This window comes from Passer domesticus, chromosome 24 (assembly GCF_036417665.1).
Source record: "Passer domesticus isolate bPasDom1 chromosome 24, bPasDom1.hap1, whole genome shotgun sequence".
In the NCBI taxonomy this organism is placed as follows: domain Eukaryota; kingdom Metazoa; phylum Chordata; class Aves; order Passeriformes; family Passeridae; genus Passer; species Passer domesticus.
This window is the reverse complement of record NC_087497.1, coordinates 653,902-675,539: the sequence shown is the minus strand read 5'-3', so window position 1 is coordinate 675,539 and position 21,638 is coordinate 653,902. Positions and strand designations below refer to the sequence as shown.

The 21,638-nt window shown below is 44.3% G+C and overlaps 1 protein-coding gene across 36 annotated transcripts in view; it reads right to left on the bottom strand.

Moving 5' to 3' along the window:
• Positions 1–21,638, bottom strand: part of EPB41 (erythrocyte membrane protein band 4.1) — a 95,500-nt gene that overhangs the window by 10,698 nt on the left and 63,164 nt on the right. For 5 of the 36 annotated variants that reach the window (XM_064398384.1, XM_064398365.1, XM_064398363.1 and 2 more), the window contains 6 exons: positions 20,371–20,478; positions 18,683–18,888; positions 16,892–16,948; positions 16,726–16,770; positions 15,903–15,965; positions 12,782–12,961 (listed from right to left, as the gene is read on the bottom strand). In XM_064398384.1, coding sequence (XP_064254454.1) covers positions 12,782–12,961; positions 15,903–15,965; positions 16,726–16,770; positions 16,892–16,948; positions 18,683–18,888; positions 20,371–20,478 — 659 coding nt within the window. Of the gene's footprint in view, positions 1–1,039; positions 10,452–10,820; positions 10,872–12,781; positions 12,962–15,902; positions 15,966–16,725; positions 16,771–16,891; positions 16,949–18,682; positions 18,889–20,370; positions 20,479–21,638 lie in introns of those variants that run through there. The other 31 variants (XM_064398367.1, XM_064398373.1, XM_064398375.1 and 28 more) reach the window with 22 other exon arrangements.

Here is a 21,638-nt window from a genome sequence, read left to right as displayed (position 1 = left end):
TGCACATCCAAAACTTCCATGGGCAACAAAACCCACCAAAACCATCCCTATACTGCTTTTAACTCCTTGAAACTGTTGCCTCATTTTCTAACAAGATTTCCTGGGCAACCAAAAACCTGTAATTTGTGCTTAAAATGTGAAGCCTGAAGCCTGTGAGTTATTTGGTATGATTCATTTTTTATACCCCAGAGGCTTTCACTTTGACTGACCTCCCCTCACGGCACAGCTCAATGGTAGGGTAAAAGCAGGAGCCACTTAATGTAGGAACAAATAGATTCTTTTTCCTAGTATAATTTCAAGAAATTACTCTTCCCCCATTTATCATGGTGTTTTTCAGTTCTCTCTTCTTTATATTGCAGACAGGTTAGCTGTAAGATTTCTATTTATTAGAATTTCCAGCCTCTTGTGCTTGTCTTAAGTTGTTGGGATATTGCTTAGCAAAATGCATTTAATAGGAATGGAGGGAGAGCAAACAGCACTGAGATGGGCAGGTCAGACTGTGCTCACAGGGAAAGGCTATTTCTGAACCAAACCCACTTCCACATGTTTCTCCAAACATGGAGAAACTTGGAGACCTCAAGGCAGTTTGCAGCTTCCTCCCAAGGGCAGCTCCCATCTCTGCTCTGGGACAGGGACAGCAGCCAGGGCACGGCTGGAGCTGGGCCAGGGCAGCTCAGGCTGGAGATCAGGGCAAGGTTCTTCCCCCAGAGGCTGCTGGCACTGCCCAGGCTCCCCAGGGAATGGGCACGGCCCCGAGGCTGCCAGAGCTCCAGGGGTGCCCAGGGTGGGGTTGTTGGGGGGTCTGGGCAGGGCCTGGACGATCCCTGTGGGTCCCTTCCCATTCAGGATATTCTATATTATCATATCCATATCCCACCCTCATTTCCTAACTCAAGACTCTACATTGCAATATTCCACAAAACAGAACATGAATGGGGTTGTCAGCTGTGTACAGCCATGTCTTGTTGGTTTTACAGTTTAAAACTTGAATTTATATACTGCCAATATGCTGACCTTCCCTTAATTATAGATACTACACCTTGCAAATTATTCATGGGACCTTGAGAAGACACAGCTCATCTTCTTTAATGGATGGGTTTAATGGAACATGTCTTAGGAGTGAGATTTCCTTATGTAAGAGCTGGAGCACTTCTCAGCCAACAGAAGAATCACAGATAAAACAAAGAAGATTAAGCAGCTACACAAACACTGATGTATTTAAAAGGCAAAAATCTGTACACAGTCAAAACAACCTCCCAGTTCCCTTTCACAGACAGATAAAATAATTTGCATTTGGAAGCATCTTGTATGACAGATGCAAAAAGGAAGAGAGAGCTGGAATGGAGCCTGTGCCATGTATTCTCATCACCAGTAGAGCCAAGTGCAGCAGCAAACATGCAAGCTGGAAAGACAGAATGAAATCCTGATAAGATCAACTGATAAGAAACACTTTTTGCCTTGCCTTCCTATTCCACTCATTATTAAGAACATAAACTAATGGGAAGGTATTTGTTTCTAAATAAAGTTATCTATGTAAAATTCCCCCATAGGAATTTCAGCATCTGTTACAAATTCTGATCTTATCAAGATTTGGTTTAAATTGCAAATGCCAAAGCATACCTATGTTTAGGGCTCAGATTTGCAGAGTTCCAAGCTCACCTTGAGACCCAGGAAACCTGAGATGTGCCTGGACTGCCAACTACTCATTTCCAGGGACATAGCCCCAAAACAGTGAGGCCTAAATCAAGCACAAAGCAGTCAAACACAGAGTAAATTAAATACAGGACAGGATGCAATGCCCCAGAAGAAACAAACTGACCCAGACATGAATGCAACTAAAGCACCACCCTTGAAATACAAATCTTTGTGCCTCAGAAGATGCAGCTGAAGCGTTGCAATGAAGTGACACACAATAATTCCGACTGGGGATAAATTAATAACAGGCTTAACTTCGTGTTTGACACCAGTGGCCAAAAGGATTTATTTTTCTCAAAAAGTGGTTTTGTATAAATTGGTTTGCTTGCATTTCTTCAAGACTCTGTTGTTTTTGGATCATGATCTATTTGTATGACTCAGCTGCCCTGTGATGTTTGAGTGGATGTTTTTTTTTCACGCTGCTGCTTCTCTCTGCTGAATATTCCATTATTCCAATCCCAAATCAGACTACTATTCTGCAGAAAACTTAAGGAGAGCTAAAATTATGTCAACTGCCAGTTACTATTAAATAAAAATTGCTAAAACCATGAAGTTATAGTGCACAGTAACTGCCTACAACCACCACATGAAATGCTAGGAATCCCAGATGGTTAATACTTCCCTGTCCTCTTCTTTTCCAGCATGCAATGGAATTGTTGACGCTGTTATTAGGTTATCCCCAAACAAGGATCCACAGAAGCTCACAGGCTCGGAGTGACTGTCTAGAGATGCACAAGGAGATGATGTTGTTTTGCAGTAAACCACACTCACCAGAGAGCGCTCCCAGATCAACTGATGCTCAATCTCACAGCTGGCAAAGCACTTGGGTAAAAAGTATTATAAAGCAGAAAACAAGAGATCCTTATTTTACAGTACCCACCACTGCCTTACTGAACTGCTTTGCCTTAAGGTAAAAGTTAAAAATGTTCAGAGGCTGTTCAAAACACCCTGGCATTGAAAAGGATGGACATTACCTATGGATTTGTGGTTTTCAGTGGATTTTCTCACTGTCATTGATCTGACCACAATGTCCTGACCAGCCTACTCAGATAACAGACAGATAAAAGAGATTTTGACCAAAAGTAAAAGTAATGTTAGAAAACACACAGTGTGCCCAAACCTTCAAAAGACTAAATTCTGTCATGAACAAGAATCCAATATATTACACAACACACAGCAATCACCTTCAATCATTGCATCAATGTCTTGGCAACACAAAAAAACCTCAAGATCAAGACTTAAATTATCAAAATGAGATTGTTGGGCAATATGATTCCTCTGCCCACTCCCAGTGGTCTCCTTCCCATCTCTTTTGTGGGCAGGTACTCTCACATGAAGAGCTCTTTATTCCAAAATCCATCTGCAGAGAACAAAGTACATTGCAAGAGCTGCCTTAGTGCAGCAGCAGCAGGTGAAAAGAGGGGATAAAGTCAGTGTATATAAATGCTATCAATTTTGTGCTGCTCATTTCACTTCCCTCATTCATAAATGAAGTGTCTTAGGTTGCAAGACGTGTCTGGGGGTGTGTATTCTATTTCCATCTGTCAGAGCTGGGCAGTTCTCTGCTGTTATTTGGGCAGTTTCCTTTATCTCTCCCACAGCCAATCCTCCCTCCAGGAGATCTCTGCTCTTCATGGCCACTGAGTGTCCCTGCATGGCTGAGAAAATTCCAGCATCCCACTGGGAGATGCTGCGCCCAGGGCAGGAGCCAAGCATTCCTACCTGGATCCAATCTGAGCCTGGAACAGCCCAGCAGCCTTTGCCCACTGCATGCCCAGAGGAGCAGCTTTCTCCTGCCCTGCATTGCCAGAGGAAGAGCAGGCCCATCTCCAGCAGCCCTGGAGCTGCAGAGGGAAACTGCAGCCTTGTGCAGGATCCCTGCTCCAGCAGAAGCACAGCTGGCACTGCAGGAGGGCTGAGCCCCCATGGGATGGGACTGTGCCACCACCCTGACCCACAGGGGCTCAGCGCCTGCTCTGACTCTGGCAGCGATTTGTTTTTCTTTTTGTACTATTGCATTTGTATTTTTAATTTTCCTAGTAAAGATCTGTTATTCCTATTCCCATATCATTGCCTGAGAGCCCTTTAATTTCAAAATTGTAATAATTCAGAGGGAGGGATTTACATTTTCCATTTCAAGGGATGTTCCTGCCTTCCCTAACAGACACTTGTCTGTTCAAACCAAGACATGAAGTTACACCTCTGTCTTGGTGCCACGCTCATCTCAGGGACTAGCATTATGAGCAGCCAGATCTGCCTTCCTGTAATCTCGAAAAATTTGGGACTTAAAATTGGCTCTTGACACAACCTCAAAACACAACCTGAGCTTCAACCAGAAAAAACCCACCAGAAGCTTGTGTTGTATCACTGAACTGAGGAACAGGTTCATTAGGAATGTGGTTTCTTCACTTACAAAACCCAAAAGGAGCATTTTTGTCCCCAGATTAACACACCAGTTGGGACAGAAGTTTTTGTAGCTGAGCTGTGCAGGACCTGCCTCGTTTCTGCTCTCAAAACAACTTTCTGCAATTGATTTTTCCTACCACACAGTCTCCAAAATGAAAAGGGAGAAGGTGCGAGAGTGACATTAAGCACTTGGTAGAGGACTCCTGCAAACAAAGCGTGTCATAAACCAAGCTGGATTTAATCCTCAATTGAATTACTCTGGTCAGTTTGAGATCTCAGAGCTGCAGCCTTGTGTACTCCCTCTCCCCAGGAGCACCCAACCCACACTCAAGAGTGTCCAACAGACCCTACACTCCGAATGCCATCAACAATGACTCAGAGTCTGATGGCTCCTGCTTTGAGAAAGGAATACTGAAGGTTAGCCCAAGAAGTCATTAACACAGATCATATATCGTTTTTTTGGTTAATAAGCAGTAGAAAGAAAGAGCTGATTTGCAATAACATTTATTAGTGGATAAATGTACATATTTACAAAGAAAAAGCTGAGAAAAAATACAAAACCAAAAAAGTGTTCCAAAAGAGAGAATTTTAGGTAAAAAAGAAGGTGTTTCTAGTCCCCACAGGACTAGTCTAACAGGACGGTCTACCATTGCTAAAAGATCCCAAAGGGGCCCAAACCAAGGCCCGTCCTTCCCTCCAGCCCCACAAACCACAAGAGATGCAAACAGAGACACAAGAGGAATCACCTCAGTCAGGTTCTCCAGTGTCACCCACTAATAAGTACAGACCAAGGAATTTCTGCATGAATCCATAACACTTTCTTGGGCTGAATTTATCCAGAAAGCTTCCTCCCTTATCCTGTAGGTCAGAACAGGCACCATCAACTCATAACAAGGAAAAAAGAAAACCTGATAAACCAGTGAAACAATTCTCAGAGTGACAAATTACTAACACTGATGTGAAGTGAAAGACTTTGCCCATAACCATTAGGATCTAGATTTGATGATCCTTGGGGTCCCTTCCAACTCAGGGTATTTCATGATTCTATGATAACCTTCCCAGGAGCCAGTGGTACAGCAAAGCCTCCTTCCTCCAAACACAAACTACTTCCCTTGGTGCTGAGGAAATCCACCTCTACTGATTATTTCAGGATAGGAGGGAGATATGGAATACCTACTCTTTAGGGTCATCACTAGTTACTGGACAAACCACAAGAGAGGGGAGCCAGTCTTGGCTGAACACTGCCCTGACTGAGCTGCCCATGGAGAGCCCTCAGCTCACCTTCCACCACTCCCCTAGTGAGGCAGAAGGTGGCAGGAGATGCAGCCAACACCCTCATTTATCTGCTCCCTTTTAGCAATCAAAAAAGAAAAAGGGATGTTGTTTTACAGCAATGAAGACCTAAAGCATCATCACACACAGAGCCCCACACCCAGCACAGCCTTGGAGCTGAATCCAAGTTCCAAGCTATTGGCTCTGGCACATCTGCTGCTTCAGAATACTGGTTTCCACTTTTTCCTAAAGCAAGAAAGTACAAGAAACTCCTGTGTGTTTTAGGTGGTGTCCAAAAGAGCTGGAATCCGGGTAAGGAGATTCAGGAAGTGAGTGTGGAGCCAACCGTCAATATTGTGATGGGAATCACTGAACCCTCTACAGCTCCCAAGAGGATCCTACACATAAGCATCAAACAGCTGAGTGACCACATCACAAAACAATGGGCAAAACTGCTGGCAGACTTATCCTGCCTATGTCACCAGTATGCCAGCCACCAGAATGCCATTTTCTGCAGCAGGTCACATTGAAAAACCAGGATTTCTCATGCCAACCTGGATGAGGTTACATGCTGCAGACATTTTCAGCTTCCCTGCAAGAGGGATAACTCAGCTCTCCATTGCTCATAGCCTGGCACCGTGCCAGCCAGGCTGAACAGGGTGTGTGAATCCCTGTGTCAATGGGTGCCAGTGTCAGGGCAGGCAGCCAGGAGCTGCTGATGTTCCTAGCAAGTTTGTTCCTGAGGAAAATAGGAATGAAGTTCATGTATTGGTTCCTTTATAGATGCCCTGAGATCTCAGCCTTTAAACAGCACTAGAGCAAATCAGCTCTCCCTGTGCATAGGGATGACAGCAGGACTCATAAAATCCTCCTCTCGGTGCTGCATCCTGTGCTGACATCATGGGAAAAGGGGGAAACCAGAGCACCAAGGTGTAAAAGGTATGGAATGTGCACAAACGGGATACAGAATGTGCAGGAATTAGAACTTATGTGGATGGCCATGGATTGTCACTCCCTTTGCATTACAAGTAAACAGGGAAAAAAGCAGAGGAGTGACTGGGAAAGGGGCTGTAGCCCAGTGGGCACATCCCTGGGGTGTTGGACAGATGAGGTTTCTGTTCCTGCTAAGTTACAGGCTTCCTCTGCTATCTACCGGGATGAATACGGATAACTGGCCTCTAAACTGCCAGAGGTACAGAAAGCATTTGTTCAATTTCTTTATACTCTGCAGTGATAATTGGTATATAAATCCCAAAAATGTTCCTGAGCATTTTCAGAGTGTAAAGTCTCCAAGGTTTTTTGGTGATGACAACCAGCCTTATCTCAAGATTAAAAAAGAGAGAAAGAGATCACTTGAATTAAAGAGTTAAAGAACTGAGTAGAGGTGACAGAGCCCATCTCTTATCCCACTGAGAGAAGACACTCTGAGCACTCGGGCCAAAGGCTGCTCTGGACAAAAAGTTTTAGAATTCAGGTCCTTTTGAAAGTGGGTGACAGAGCTATAGAAACCATGGCTTTGCCAAAGCCACCACTGTGGCTTCCAAGTTCTTGTCACTGGATCAGAAACGCAGTAAACTCAGCAGGGCTCACTGCAGCACCCCAAACAGTGATCCCAAGCAATGGCTTTGGGAAGGAAGCACCTGTGTTCAAACTCCAGGAAATACAGACAGAAAATGGACAGAGATCCAAACAACCCCTGTTTCTTCCCTCTTCATGTCAGGTTGGGGAGAACAAACAACCCCTATTCTTCATCACAAGTGTTACCATTTTGGGAAGGAGATGCAGGCAGGAAATGCCAACAAGTATCCCCTGACTTCTTCCACCCTGCATTTTCTGCACAGCACACAGCAACCCAGCATCCTCCCCCACCTCTCCTCTCCAGGGCCCACGTCCATCTTCCTAAACTCCACACAAGATCTGCTGAAGTCCAAGTGCATTCCAAGGGATGCTCTAAGGATTCAGGGACACAGCCTGCCAGCACCCTCCTTCACACCAGACTATGCCTGGACAACAACCCTCAGACTTCTACACTTCCTAGTACCAAAGGAGGAAAACTGTGTATTAAAGGCAGTGTATTAAAAAGGGAAGAATATTTTCCAATGAAAAATCAGCATCCTCACAAAACAAAGTCCTAAAGGCACAAACTGGTGAACTAATCAGAGCAGGTTACAAGAGGAATTGGAAAGATTCCTGTGGGATTAAAACAAAGGGTTTCACTAGCAACCTAAGTTTCTGAAACAGCATTTAGAACCTCAACCCGTACCTTGAGAGCAAGAGGTGGCTCAAGTGGCCCATGATAGCCCATGGACCCTCAGACCAGACAACACATGCCATGTTTGCCTTATTCCTTCAAGTTTATCTGCTAGCTTCCTAAATAATACCGTTCACACAGATACAGATCTAGAAAGGGTTATAAATACAGGTATTTATATATATTCACACATTGTAGTCCATGTAATAAAGGCCTAGTCCTTTCTCTTCCATGCTGCTGGAGCAGCTGCCACCACTGGTGACACTGGGGGGATGTTCTCAGAATGATTGTGTCCAGCCCAGTCCTCCAGTGGACACAGGAGAACACGGATTAGTGCTGAAAGGAGAAATGGGGGGCTCAGCTCAGACCCATTGTTACTATTTACAGAAAAGAAACCCCTTAAGACACAAAGTCCCACCTTCCCTCCAGTTCACAAACCAGCTCTGCTCAGTCCAGCTGGGCTGGAGCCTGCACAGCTCAGCCATGATAACTTGGATAAAAGGGAGCATCATCCAGACAGTTACATTGTAGGCAATAAACAAAAACTGGCATGCAACAGTTTGGTTAAAGAAGTCAAAAACCATTGAGGGCTTTAATATTAAAAAAGTGTGTCCTGATGTGGCCAAGCCAACATGCCAACAGAGGGAATGCTCAAACAACAGGTAACTTCATCTCTGTGACCTAAGCAAACATACGTCAGTTAGTTCCACACAAATTAAATAAAACACATCCCAAGTGCATGAAGACCTTCAGATTAAGAAAAAATTATTAATCTATGTTTACACTAAATATCTCCTTGCAATGAGTTTTCTCCTGTAACACTATGTATTTTCTTGGATGTAAGAATAGGGGTGGAGAGGGAAGCTGGGATACTTTGTCACAGGCTTCCCCCACTAGAAAATGAAAAGCGGACCCTGTCCCTAAGTTATTACCAAGAGCAGCAGTGAGAACCAGCACTTTTTATTTAAATGCCAATCTGAGTTTCCTAGAAATTTAGTGTTTATGGATTAGATTCCAATGTTCTTCCTAAAGAGTCAACCTCTTGTTGCCCACAGAGGCTGTAGATTCCCATGCCTGGAATTGTACAAGGCCAGGTTGGATGGGACTTGGAACAACCTGGTCCAGGGGAAGGTTTCCTGACCATAGCAGAGGGGGAACGAGATGACTTTTATAGGCCCTTCCAACCCCAAACCATTCCAGGATTCTGTGATTCAGCAGATTCCTGTAAAGCACATTTTAGATCAGTGTCAAATGTTCTTCAGCTTGTGAATATCTTACATTTAAAACAACAAACTTAAAAGCAATTCTCCAGCAATTCCTATGGGAAGTCTTCAGGGGCTTAGGAAACCAGACTCTCCTCTCAGGATTTCTCCCCCCAATCTGCCCTCCCACAGCAGTTGGGAACACAATTCAAATAATTTGCTTTTGCACCATAGGGAACTGCAGAAGGGACCTGGCAATCCATGACCACTCCTGCCAGGTGCCATCACAGCCACACAAGGACATACAGCAGGATTAACACGACAGTCAGGGGGTGTCCCTCCCAGGGACAGCGATCTACGGAGATCAAAGACCAGGACAAAGAAGATGCAGCAGAGACTACAGCCCAGAAATTCAGGAGCTTTGGTCTTGAGGTTTCAACATGACCCTGTCGGCACTCAGAGAAAGAGCAGCCACCAAACAGTCAGTGCTATGACCAGGAGAAAGGACATCATAAAGGGAATACGTGGAGAAGGAAAAATGCTAGAGTACAGCTGACACTTTTTGAGTGATTTCTGCTCTTCAGGGATTGCAATAGAAACCTTTGGAAGAGTTGCTTCACTTGCTGGCCGGGGAAAGGCTCTCTCAGTAGGTATCTCCTGCTCTTTTAGTTTTTCTTCATCCTGTACTAACAGAGGCCGTTCCCGTGTCTGCTTTCATGGTAGAAGATCAAGAAAGACAGAGAGAGATGAACAAAAATGACAGATGGAAAGTGCCCAAAATGACACTTGGAGATGTGCAAAGCAAGAGGGCAGCTCTTCTCAACATAAAATAAACTGCCCTGGGGAGCAGAGCTGCTGGGGCCTAGGTCACACCAGCCCTGGAGCTACAGAACTATGCTACAGCTATGCTCTATCTGCAGAACTCATCAACATCTGCATCAGGATCATGGGTGTTTGGTGCCTGCCCTCCCAGAAAAGTGGATGCCCAAAATCTTCCAGAGTGTTTTGGAATTGGAATGGTGAGAAAAGCATTTGAAGCATTTGAAACAGGAATGGTGCAGTACAAAATGTGGTCTCTGACAGCTTCCTGATCTACAGTGCCCTTAAAACCCAGCGTTTGGAAAATCCCATGGAACAGCCAGACTGCAGAGCAGATACAAAATGCTTTTCCAAAGTTCTGACCAGAGTATCAAAATTTCAATTGGTTTGAAAATTCTATTGAACAAGTGAAAAACTGGAAATCTTAGAAATCCCACGCATGGAACGGGCAGGGTGGCAGTAGGAGCAGTGCAAACTCCTGGAATTTTGCTCTGTGTTTTAGCATTTTTGTTTCTGGAGTCTAAAGAATGATAAAAACCCAGTATGAGTAAATCAGCACACAGGACCGTGCAAGGGCTTGAGCACTTCTGCTGAAGGAAGGAAAGATTGTGGGAATGTTGCCATTCAGTAACTCTACATCCCTTTAGTTTGCCAGCCCTGGTCAAACTCAAGTGTACTTAGGAGAGGAAAAACTTGGCTCTAAGCTCCCTCAGCTGAGCCAACCTCCGCTGGTCAGTGCGGTATTTTGGGACTGGTTCTTTGCACACCCCTAAGTGGTGAGAATTAGGGAGAAAGTAGCTGGGAGACTGGGCAGCAAAAGAAAATATAAAATGCAAGAGTAACATGATCGTTAAAACAACAAAAAAAAAAAAAAAAAAGGAAAGAAAGACAACATAAAAAGAACAGGGAACAGTTAAATTTTCAGAATTGCTTTTGTCCCCGAATACACAGTTATATTGGTCATGCAGCTTTTTAGAACCAGCCATGCACCAAAATAAGCAAAAATTGAAAGCTGCAAAAGCTGCAGCAGTGAGAAAGTCCTCTGGGTGTGAGTTATGAAACTACTTCATATAGCAAAAAAAAAAAGTTATCTAGCAGCTCCTGTTGAGTTTTTGCTCAGTGCCACTGCAATAGCAAGTCTGGTTCAGAAGCACAAATCAGAGCAGCAGCTTTACCTCAAGCCCACCAACCTGTCTCCCAGAAGATGGGACAGTGACTTTCTTGACCTGGACACACAAAGCGTGTTAAGGTTCAGTTGTCTCATAACAAAACATACAGGAATAGCAGACAAGTGGCCCTTGGCAAAAAACCCTTCGGCCACTAGGCAGGGTGAAAGTATCATCATGAACAGGAGCAATGGCTTTGCACCATGATTTACAATCCTTAATTACCATCTGATTTATGATCATTCAACACATGCAGGTGAGGGAAAATTTTCTCCCTGGTCAGTGCGTGGGGAAGATGCATTTCTGGAAGTTCATAGCAGGACATAGCAACCTCAGAGTGAGATCATTTCAAAGAGGACCAGATTAAGAAAGAATTTCCAGAAATGCAAATCTAGGGCTGACACCAATTCTGCAGTGCTGCAGACCCACTGCCGCCTTAGGTGGGACAAGCCCACACCATCCAGTTACGGTGACCAGCAGCCTTCCAAGGTCTCACTGTGGTCACCTTGCAAGAAGTTCTTCATAAAAAGCAAGAATAATATTCTTGAACTGCAGTTGTAGAGCTTGAGAGCCTCTGCTCCCACTGGACACTGTAAGCAGAGCTCTGCTGCCCACTCTCCTGAGGAATCTATGCTGAGGCTCAGCCACAGAGGGTAAAGTCTATCCATGTCTTAAACAGGGTAATCTCAATGACACCAGGGTAATCTCAGCCCACAAAAGCAGTGGCTGCCCCTGGATCCCTGGAAGTATCCCAGGTCAGGCTGGATGGGGCTTGGAGGAACCCAGGACAAGCAGAAGGTGCCCCTGGAGAGGCTTTAAATGCCCTTCCAATTGAAATCATTCTGAGATTCTGTAGCAACCAACCCTCAGTAAGTTAATTTTGGGGATCTCATTTTTCTAGTAGGCAAAAAAAGCCCTTTAGCTGTCCTGGCTTTACTCCAAGCTTTGAGGAGCTGGTAGTAAATTTGGTGTTAAATCCCTTGTACATGTTACAATTACCCTCCATCCACTGAAAGATTATTTCCTGATTAATAAGTATCTGCCTTGTTTGAACATGAAATATTAGTTCATCTACATGGCTGTGGGAAGGAGGGGTAAAAACTGGGCTTTCAACCAAGAGAATCTTCAATTGCTACCACTTGCAGTCAGGATGCAATTTTTCTGTTGCAATAAAAATTGCATTTACTACTTAAAAGACTAATTACCACAGGCATTAACTACAGTTTTACTCACAGACTCCGAATCTGAGCCAGTTACCACCAGTATGACAGAGAGGTGTCTGTTAGCCAAGAAGAAACCGGCTGGTGACTGGTTTTTCCTTGAAAAATCACCTTTTTAAGGAAATTAGCAGAGAAACTGTGAGTGTATGTGGTTACTAACACACAGTTCCTGGAAGGAGGGAGATTCTCATTGTGTTTGAACAGCCCTGCTGTGGCCACCCGAGGAATCTTCTCAAAGCCTCCACAGCAGATCAGCACCTGGAGTTCCTACTGCAAGTCTAAACCCAATGACATACCAGATTAACTGGAGAATAAAGTGATTTTGGAAAAATCATCCCATCCCATCCCAGTTCTTCTCCACTGGGTTATCTGCAACGTTATCTCTGAAGTAATAATTTAGGTCTTTGGATATTGGGTTTGTCAGGGTTTTTTACACATTTTGGGGAGATCCAGGAATGACCCAGTCCCCAAACCATCCATGGAAGTGCTCTCTAGCATCTGACACTGACAGCAACACTAGGAAAAGTAGCATCAATACCAGTTAAGGAATTCTTACACCCTTCTCTACCAAAAAAAAAAAAAAAATCACATCTTTATGATACCATGACTAAAGCTTCGATTCTCTCAGAGAACATTCTACATATTACAAGTCAATACTAACTATTAAAACTGAAAATAAGCAGAAGCTAAGGGGAGCTGAATACCCCACTGCAATGCTGCCCCTGGCACAGCCCATGCCGAGGTACTCACTCCATCCGCTCCCGTGGGAATCTGCCCGTTGACGTTGAGGCTCCGGAAAGGGGAGTGGGTGGACAAACGTTTGTCCCACTCACTCGGCCGAGGCTCTGGGACGGACTCCATGAAGTTCTTCTTCAGCTCACTGATGTTGGCGTGGTGCTTCTTTATTTCTTCCTGGGTCTTATCTAGATCCTACCAGCAAAAGGACAGGATAAGTGAAGGGACACGGAGAGACCTGGGACTGCCTAAGCTGCGCTTAGCAAAGCTGCACTTAGCAGAGCTACTGACAACTTCCCAAACTGGGCTCACACTGCAAACACACAAAGGGAGCGTTCCTCTCTCCTCCTCTTTGATTAACTGGGATAAACTGCAACCCCAGAACAGGGTCTCCTCCTGCAGCGGGACATGCCATTGGTTCATCTCAAGCTACAGCAAACCAGGTGACAGCTGAGCTGGAATATAATGGATTTTCCCCAAACAGGATTTTTTAAAGTTGCCAGACTCTGTTTCTTTGGGTTATTTAATGTAACATCTTTAAATTTTGCGGGTTTGTTTTCTTCACCCTCTGCTAGCCTGAGTACTTCCAGGTATTAATAAAACTGATGATAAAGAAAATGTTTTCTCAATTTTATTTACTCGCTTCATACCATTTTCTCCTTTTTCCTAGCAGAAATTATCTTTATTTCCAGAATATCCCCATTACCATTTCTTCCCCTCCCTCTCATCCCTCCAGGAGCTTTCAAAAGCAGTTTTAGACTTCAGAAACAAAGATGAGATGATTTCTTTTGGAAAAAAAAAATCAAACTGAAAATTTATTTTATGCTGGATCAATCAAGAAACTACTGCTAAAATTTTTCATCTGGAAAATGTCAGATTTTTAATGTGTGATGCCAGTTTACAGCACAAACACACATACTTCAAGGCAAGTTAACTTGTTAAAAATAGTTCTTCCTTGCAAGCAAACCAGAGGCTGTAGAAAAGAAAGTTTTTGCAGCAGGCAAACAACTTTTCAGGATGGGGCCAAAAAGCAGCAAGAAAGGGGGAAATCGAGGTCAGTAAAAGCATCACCAGGAAATTTCACTCTTTTTGTGGTTTTAGGTGTTACTCAGCCCATCAGTTTTAGAAGATGGGACAGCAAATGCATCCTTAAAGGAGTGCCTTCCCAAAAATTTCCATTCCTGCAGCTCACCAAGGACACACCACCCTCCCTCCACAGGGCTAACCCCCAAATGCCTCTTTTAAAATATTTACTTTTTCTGGCACAGTTCTGGGAGGAAAATAACAAATTTTCGCTTCTATCCTACATGAAAGTATAAGGGAAGTGCCTGTTAGGTAGGAAAAAAAAGTAGAAAGGAGGCTGCTGTGGACTCTGGGGTAAATCCCTGCCTGGTCCAAGAACCCTACAGCTGCTCCTGGCTCAGAGAAGAGAGAAGGACCACCATGGCTTTCCAGCACTGCACAGGAGCAGGGCTTGGGAGGGCTGGCAGAGGAGCCAAAGCCACGAGGAGCTATGTGGAGCTGGGTCTGGGAAGCACCTTGAGGAACCAGCTTGCTCAGTCTCACCCTTTCCCTCCTGTTTCACACTTTCTGCAGGAAGCCACTGCATGTGGAGTGTTAAAAGGCTTTCAGTAAAATTACCAGGCAGCTTCAGGAGGGCGAGGTCTGCCAGGAAAATATGGATCTGCCAAGTGCATTGATTAAAAAAATAAAGGGAATAAAGGGGGTGAGCTGCTTGGTCAGCCCTATGGTAGGGGAGGGCTGGAGCACCTGCAACAGAACTGTGGGGAGTGGAGACGGAATGGGTTTGGAATCAAGTATTGCACTGGTGGGTAAAAAGAGGTTAGAAGCAATGACCAAGCTCTGTTTGGGGTTGGGGAATTTGAGCTGTTTGAATTGGGTGAAAAAGCAAGAGGCATGGTCTTCAGTGCGCTCCGGCGGCAGCCAAACTCTGCCTATCACGTGCAGACCCTTCACTTGTCACTCAAAACTTGATGTTGTAGCAGTCAAAAAAACCCCCAAAAAACCAAAACAAAAAACAAACCCCAAGAAACCCGCACAGAAGCTGCAAAACTTTGAACATTCTGATGAGAAGGCAGTTAGTACACTCCACTTTCAAGAGATATTACCAGGGAAACCCTATGAGTTGCTGGTGCTGCAAGTTTGAGTAGAAACACGTAACACAGGACAAGAGTATCAGAAGCCACAAAACATCTCCCATAACAGAGTGTATTAAAGAAAATAAAATACATGATTGGCATGGTCTGTTCTGAGACTGAGCTTGGGTGAAAACAAGTGGAAATGGCTCCGAAATCCAAAGGGAGGAGCTGTAATGTGGAAGGATGAGCCGGGATCACTGAGCCTCTCTATCAGATCCAGAGAGATCTGGCACTGAGGCAGGATGGGGTCCAGGGGTGGTGAGGTGCTGCAAGGCCAAAAAGGGCTGGGAAGAGGATGGAAAAGCTGTAAATACCACTGCAGCATCCAAAAAGATCCCTCGTGCCTGAAGCAACATCGACATTGTGGTGGCCTGGACACCACAGAGGTGACGATTTCACAGAATCCTGGAATGGTTTGGGTTGGAAGGGAACTTAAAGCCCATCCCATTCTCCCCCTGCCCTGGGCAGGGACACCTTCCACTCTCCCAGGTGGCTCCAAACTTCATCCAGTCTGGCCTTGGGACACTTCCAGGGATCCAGCGGCAGCCACAGCTGCTCTAGGCAATCTGCCCCAACTTCATCAGTAGCTTATCCTGAATTTTATACTTTCACAGACTGGCTTTTTCACCAGGAAAATAATTTATTTCAAGCACTGAAAAACTGGTCAAGGAGCCCAGCACTACAATCCATGACCCTCTGAGCAGCCAGCAGGTCCCAGAGCAGATCTGAGCACTGCCAATCATGTATTTTGGGGAGGTATGAGAGAATGAAAGTCAGAAGAGGAAGAAGGAAGAAGGGCTTGCACATTATCATGTTTATTGTCACCATGCAGAAGCATAATTAGAAAATCAAAATCAAAAGGTCTTTCATGCAAGAGCATGCAAAAACAAGGGCAGCAGCAGAAGAGGAAGAAGTTCAGAGCAGATGCAGAAGGTTTAGCAAATGCAACTCAAAAAAAGCTTCAAGTTCATACAAACCTCCAACATTAAATTGCTATGCCTGATATAAATGTTTTCACCATCTAGCCTCTTTGATCTCTTCTGTGAAAATGAAAGAAAAGGGGAAAACAAAACAAAACAAAACAAAAAGCACAAAAAATTAAAACTTTGGTCTTGTGGGATTGATAAATCGGCAAATTAAAAAGTTAACTCAGCATTGGGAGTGCAGCGCTGTGGCAGCATGGGGTGGGAATTCCCGCTGGAAATGGGGGTCTGGTTCATGGAGAATGGGAGATGCAATGAGTCCTTTAAAGAGACAGCTCCCAGGGGGCCTTGGCTCTGGCCACAAAGAGACAATTCCTGGTTTTCTGAGAAAGCCTCGAATAGTCACCACACCACATTCCTGAGAGATGCAGGCCCACCTCTGGGTTTGAGGCTGCACTGCCCTGGGGGAATTTTACGAGGTCCCAATGTGCACAGCAACTGCACCTTAACCACTTTCCCATCTTGAATATTTCCCTATTACTTAATCAATACCAAAGAAGCTTTCTCCTGATTTTTGTTTTGCATTTCCTGCAATGCAGGCTAAATTTAGTTTCTAACTAAAATTGTTACAGAGAAGAAATTTCATAAATCAAAGTACATGTGTTTCTTTTGAAAATTCAACATGCATAATTTCAGCAATGAGGTTGTCTGTGGGACAAAAAGCTATTAATTTTCCAATCAAGTATTTGATAGTTTAAAGAAAACCAACACCCCAACCCAAAGTCCATGAAGAAATTGGAGCACTGTCTTTTTAAACAGGTTACAGATGCATGAATGATATGGCAAATTTGGCCAGTGAAAGGGTAAAATGGCTAACCTTCCTCATTCTTATCAGCTCTTCCTCTTTTTCTGCAGGCTGCTGCTGTTGCGCAGTGATAAAAAAAAAAAAAAAAAAAAAAAAAGAGTTGTTGGTTCATTTAACTACGTTGAACCTTGGGGGAAAAAAAAAAGTGAGCAACCTAAACTGAATGATTAGCACAAACCTGGGGCTGGGCACCATTCGTGGTGGGTACTGTGACCTCAATGTGTGTTTTCCTCACCTACATTTAAGAAATAAATTGGTAAAAACATTTCTTGTTAGTAGATTTGTTTCAAGAAACCATTTAGTTTCCAAACACAGCTGCATAAAGTTGGTTTTGAAGTGCTGGGGGAACATGCAAAAACCAACATGCAGCCCTGGGCAGGCGTTAATGACACAGCAGCTCCCCAGCACTTTGTTAGTCAACAGCATGTTAAATAATTCCTCCAGCTTGAGAATTATTTGTATTTGAAACCAGTGCTCTCCAGTGCTTCTGAAGAAGTGCTTCCCACTTGCATTAGGCTAGTCAGGCAATGTTTTCAAATGGCATTTTCAGCTGGATCTCTCAGTGAAAATCCAAACAAAGCAACATGCTCAAATTAACACAGACCTTCTCAAAACTAGAAATTATTGGTTGTATCGCAGGTGTTACGTTGGAGGAGGTAGTAAGAAGAGGCATAGCTACAAAACCAAGCCTAAGATCACAAATTAGGTTCTTTCCTGTCTATAAGTAGAGAGCCAAGATTGTCTTAGCACTCTAAGGGAAGTATTTTAGGGAAACTAGATTACCAAGTACTCCGAAGGCAAAGTATCAGTGGGTGTTAAAAGAAGTGATGCAGCTCCATTGGAGAAACAGTAAATTTAGTACATTCAAATCCACATTTTCCTCCCACATCTATGTTTAAAGGGGAAAAAATCCAATGTTTAGGCATTTAGGAAAAAGCCTGCAATAAATAAGATGGGATAAATAAAATTTTCTCGTTCTCAGTGTAACATGAGGGAGGGGGAACAGCTGGACAGTAACAGCAGGGCAGCATCTCTGTGCTCTGATTCCCACCCCACAGTGCCAACCTGAAGTTCCCTTCAGCAGTTTCATTTAAAAATTACTGTTCATGCAGGCCATGGAATTTTTTGAAGCAACCGCCCTTTCTTCACCTCCATCTCCAAACCTTAATTAATAGGAATCTTCCCTGGAGATGCTCACACAAGACCCACTGTGTGATATGTTTAGAATTATATGGCTCCAGCAATGCTGAGAACAGCTAAATTTTGGAGTAATGTGAAAACTGTGTCTCAAGGCAAACACTTCTGCTGCACCACTGCAAGGTTTCAATAATTCAGTAATATCTGCTGAATATTAAGGACACTGTAATATCAGCAATAATTTTGCACATTATTTCACCTTATTAGAACAGCACACGCATATCAACCCCAGCAAAGAACTCAGACATTTGCAGAAAGATCAAATAATGGTTAAAAGTACTGAATTTAAACAATAAACTCCCCAAGGTCTCACCAGTGCCATTTTCAACTTAAGTTTTAGTCCAGTTTTCAGCACTGTATTGCCAGCTCTCCCAGCAAAAGCCTATCAAGGTGAAAAACATTCTGGCGCTGGGCTGCAGAACAGATCCATTATCAGTGATTTCACTGGAATTCCCTCCTGCTGTCATACCAGGAATCAGGGGGCACAGCCTGGCCATGGGGGAGCTCTGAACTCGAGTTCCATGATCACATGCAGCTCTTGCCAGTGCTTTTAACCATCTATCAGCAGTCTGCACTTGATTTGACTACAAACACCAACACCCGACTGCCCTGGAGCTCCTTCCACCGAATGTCACAGCTGGGATTTCCCTGGCACACAGAGCCCTGTTCGGGACAAACCCCTCATCTTCCAGGACAGAGCTGCTGCTTTGGGGTGACTTTCTTGAGTGATGCTCCAGCTCAGCTCTTCCCAAGAGACTCCGTTCTGACCTACCTTTGAGGCATCCACTGGCTCTTGGGGTTTCTCCAGTGGAAATTCTTCACGTCTCACATCAGATTTTGCTGTTTCCTTCCCTACTTTAGATGTGGCCATGTCCTTCACGTTTGACTTCGCTGGGGCTGGCTCTGCAGGGTGGCTTTGAGCAATGGCTGGGGCTGAGGTAGGCCGGGGACTCCGCTCTGGGGTTATCACAGCCACTGCTGAGGATGGGGGACAGACAGGGACAAGGTTCAGAGCAGGTAACTTCTCAAAGGACTGCACAAAGTCTTTCCAAATTACAGAGATATCATTTAAGAAGACAGGGAGAAGGAGAAGGAGGATGAAAAAAAAGGAAAAGAAATAAAGATGTTGAGCAAAGCAGCTTGTGCATTTAGTACAGGAGAGTTGAGATTATTTTCCTTATGGTTTAAAATAAAATCAAATAAAACCCCATACCAGATGGTTTACAGAAAGCAAGCTTGTACTCTGCAGAGAAGCCACACCAGAAAGACAAATCTATTTTTGACATTGTGCCATGAATTTCTGGGTCCTTCACACACAACTGACACGGAGTCCATTCCAATGCAACTAGAAAAGACACAGTGTGAGGAGTTCTGTACTCATGGGCATCTCCTCACACAGAAACAGATGGCTTCTGGAAGAAAAACATAGGCTTTCACCCCCCCACCAAAAAAATAATCAACAAGCGTTGCTCTAGCAAACTTCTCAGCAACTTCCCGGTGGGTTTCAAGGCAGGCTGGAGCTGTGTCTGAGCTGGATATCTTCAAGGCATCACAGTGGGAAGATACCCAGCACCTCCAGGACAGTGCAGAAATGAACAGCATGCTGCCAAAAATCATCTTTTCAGAGGATGACAATTGTAAATACTAATACTCTACACAAAATCAACTGCCTACTCCTTTCCTTCAATTCCTGATTTGCCAGGTAGTTGCCCAACCCCAAGGAAATAGTCAAGCCAAAGCTGTGTGACAAAGCAAGCCCAAATTAATTTCTTGTGTCCACCTAGGTATATAATAAGCTATTTGGTTCTCCGGATGTTGGTTTTTAGGGATGTTTCACCAAAAAGATACCCTGTCACATAAAAAAATATCTTTGATGTGGTCTCACATTCCCAAAATCACAGTTTGCAGCAGGACTATGCTGTGAATCATATTCCAGCCAACATGACGTCACTCATGTCCAGCCAGTCACTCACAGAAATATTGCTTTTAAAATAAAAACTGTAATTTCAAGCAACTCCTTAGTAAGAATTCCTGTTGTACTGAAAAGGTAACAACATCTCATCTGTGTCTTAATAAAACATAGAGAGAATAAGGTGTCTATGTGGCCAAAATGTACAAAGTGGAGGCAAAAAAAGATTTTTTTTTTTAATTTCTGAATTTCCAGAGATTGGAATGACACTTTCAAGACAAACTCCTGGACACCACATCCTGTTGTGAACAACCTTAAAACCCACCCCACCACTGCCAGCTCCACTCTCTCCCTGCTCCTTGGCACAGCAGTTCATTTCTGTGACCCAGACACTGTGTTATCCTCTTCAAAGGACAATCGGTGCTGTGTCCCAGTGTATTCATGTCACGGAAGCAGTGACAGCTGCTGGGAAGGTTGTACAGAGGTAAGATGGCAGGGATGGCCGGGATGAGGAGGATGCTGGGAGTGCAAAGCTGTCACTGCGGTGGTACCTGACTCCTTCGGCAACGGCTCTAGTTCTCTCACCATCATCATTTTCTCTTCCTCCTCCTCCTCTTCTTCAATTGGGCTTATCTCAATACTGCCAAGATCACGTTTGGCTAAAAAAGTTATGGATGTGTTAAAATGCCACCTTAAAGAGGAAGCAGCAAAGGAAATATTGCCACCAGTAAATCCGCAGGCCATCTCTCTTGCTTCTCTCCCAGAGTATCAAGACATACAGGAAAAATAGTAACAGACACCAAGCTTCTCCTGTGCCATCCAACAATGAGTTCTGGGCTGCCAGAACTATATTTTAGTTACATTTTCGTGATTAACCGCCTTTGACTATTTTGACACATGATTTAAACACAGTAAAAAGCACTGAGATATAAAACATAGGTTGGAACTGGATGATTTTTAAGGTGCCTTGCAACCCAAACCATTCCAGAATTCTATGACTGATCACCATCACCATGGCCATCACCTCACCAACAGTCCCTATTGGGAGCAGAAAAGCCAGGATGAGGGAAAGTGCAGAGGTGGATGAGAAGGGACAGCTACAGCAGGAGAGCCTTGGATGCTCAGGTCTGACACCAGCTGATGTCTGATCTGCTGCCACACATCCCGTGGAATACAGAATCATGGAATCTGCTAAGGTGGAAAACACCCACAGGGACCATTGAGTCCAATTCCTGGTCCTGCACAGAACATCTCAACAATCCCAACCGGTGCCTGAAAGCATTGTCCAAATGTTCCTGGAGCTCTGGCAGCCTTGGGGCCATGGCCATTCTCCAGTGGTTTTCATAGCAATCAAGGAAACATGTGATGTTCCCAGTTACCTCCCTCTATGGCTTCAAACTCCTCTTCCTCCAACAAATAATCAACTCTACTTTTAATTATGATTAATATGGGTCTGTCTGCAGCAGCAATGTTGCTCTGACATTCCTCCCCAACTAGGAAAGTAGCAGCTCCCTAGTGAAGAAATAAAGTGGAATATAGGTGACCTCCAGCAGTCCCAGATCTCATAACCTGATTTACAGGCACTGTATGCCCCTGCAGCTCAGGGGAACAAACCTCACAAGAAGGGAAGTATGGGAGGAGTTTTAAGAGGCCACTGCACACTCATTTCCACACACAGCCAGGGCATGGCACCCCCTCACTGCACCCAGTGAACACCTGAAAAGCAGCACACGGCAAAGCCAGGAGTGATTTTAGTGCCAACAAACATCACCACAACCAGTGTAACCTCTGTCCTACAGCACTGCATCACTTTACCCCA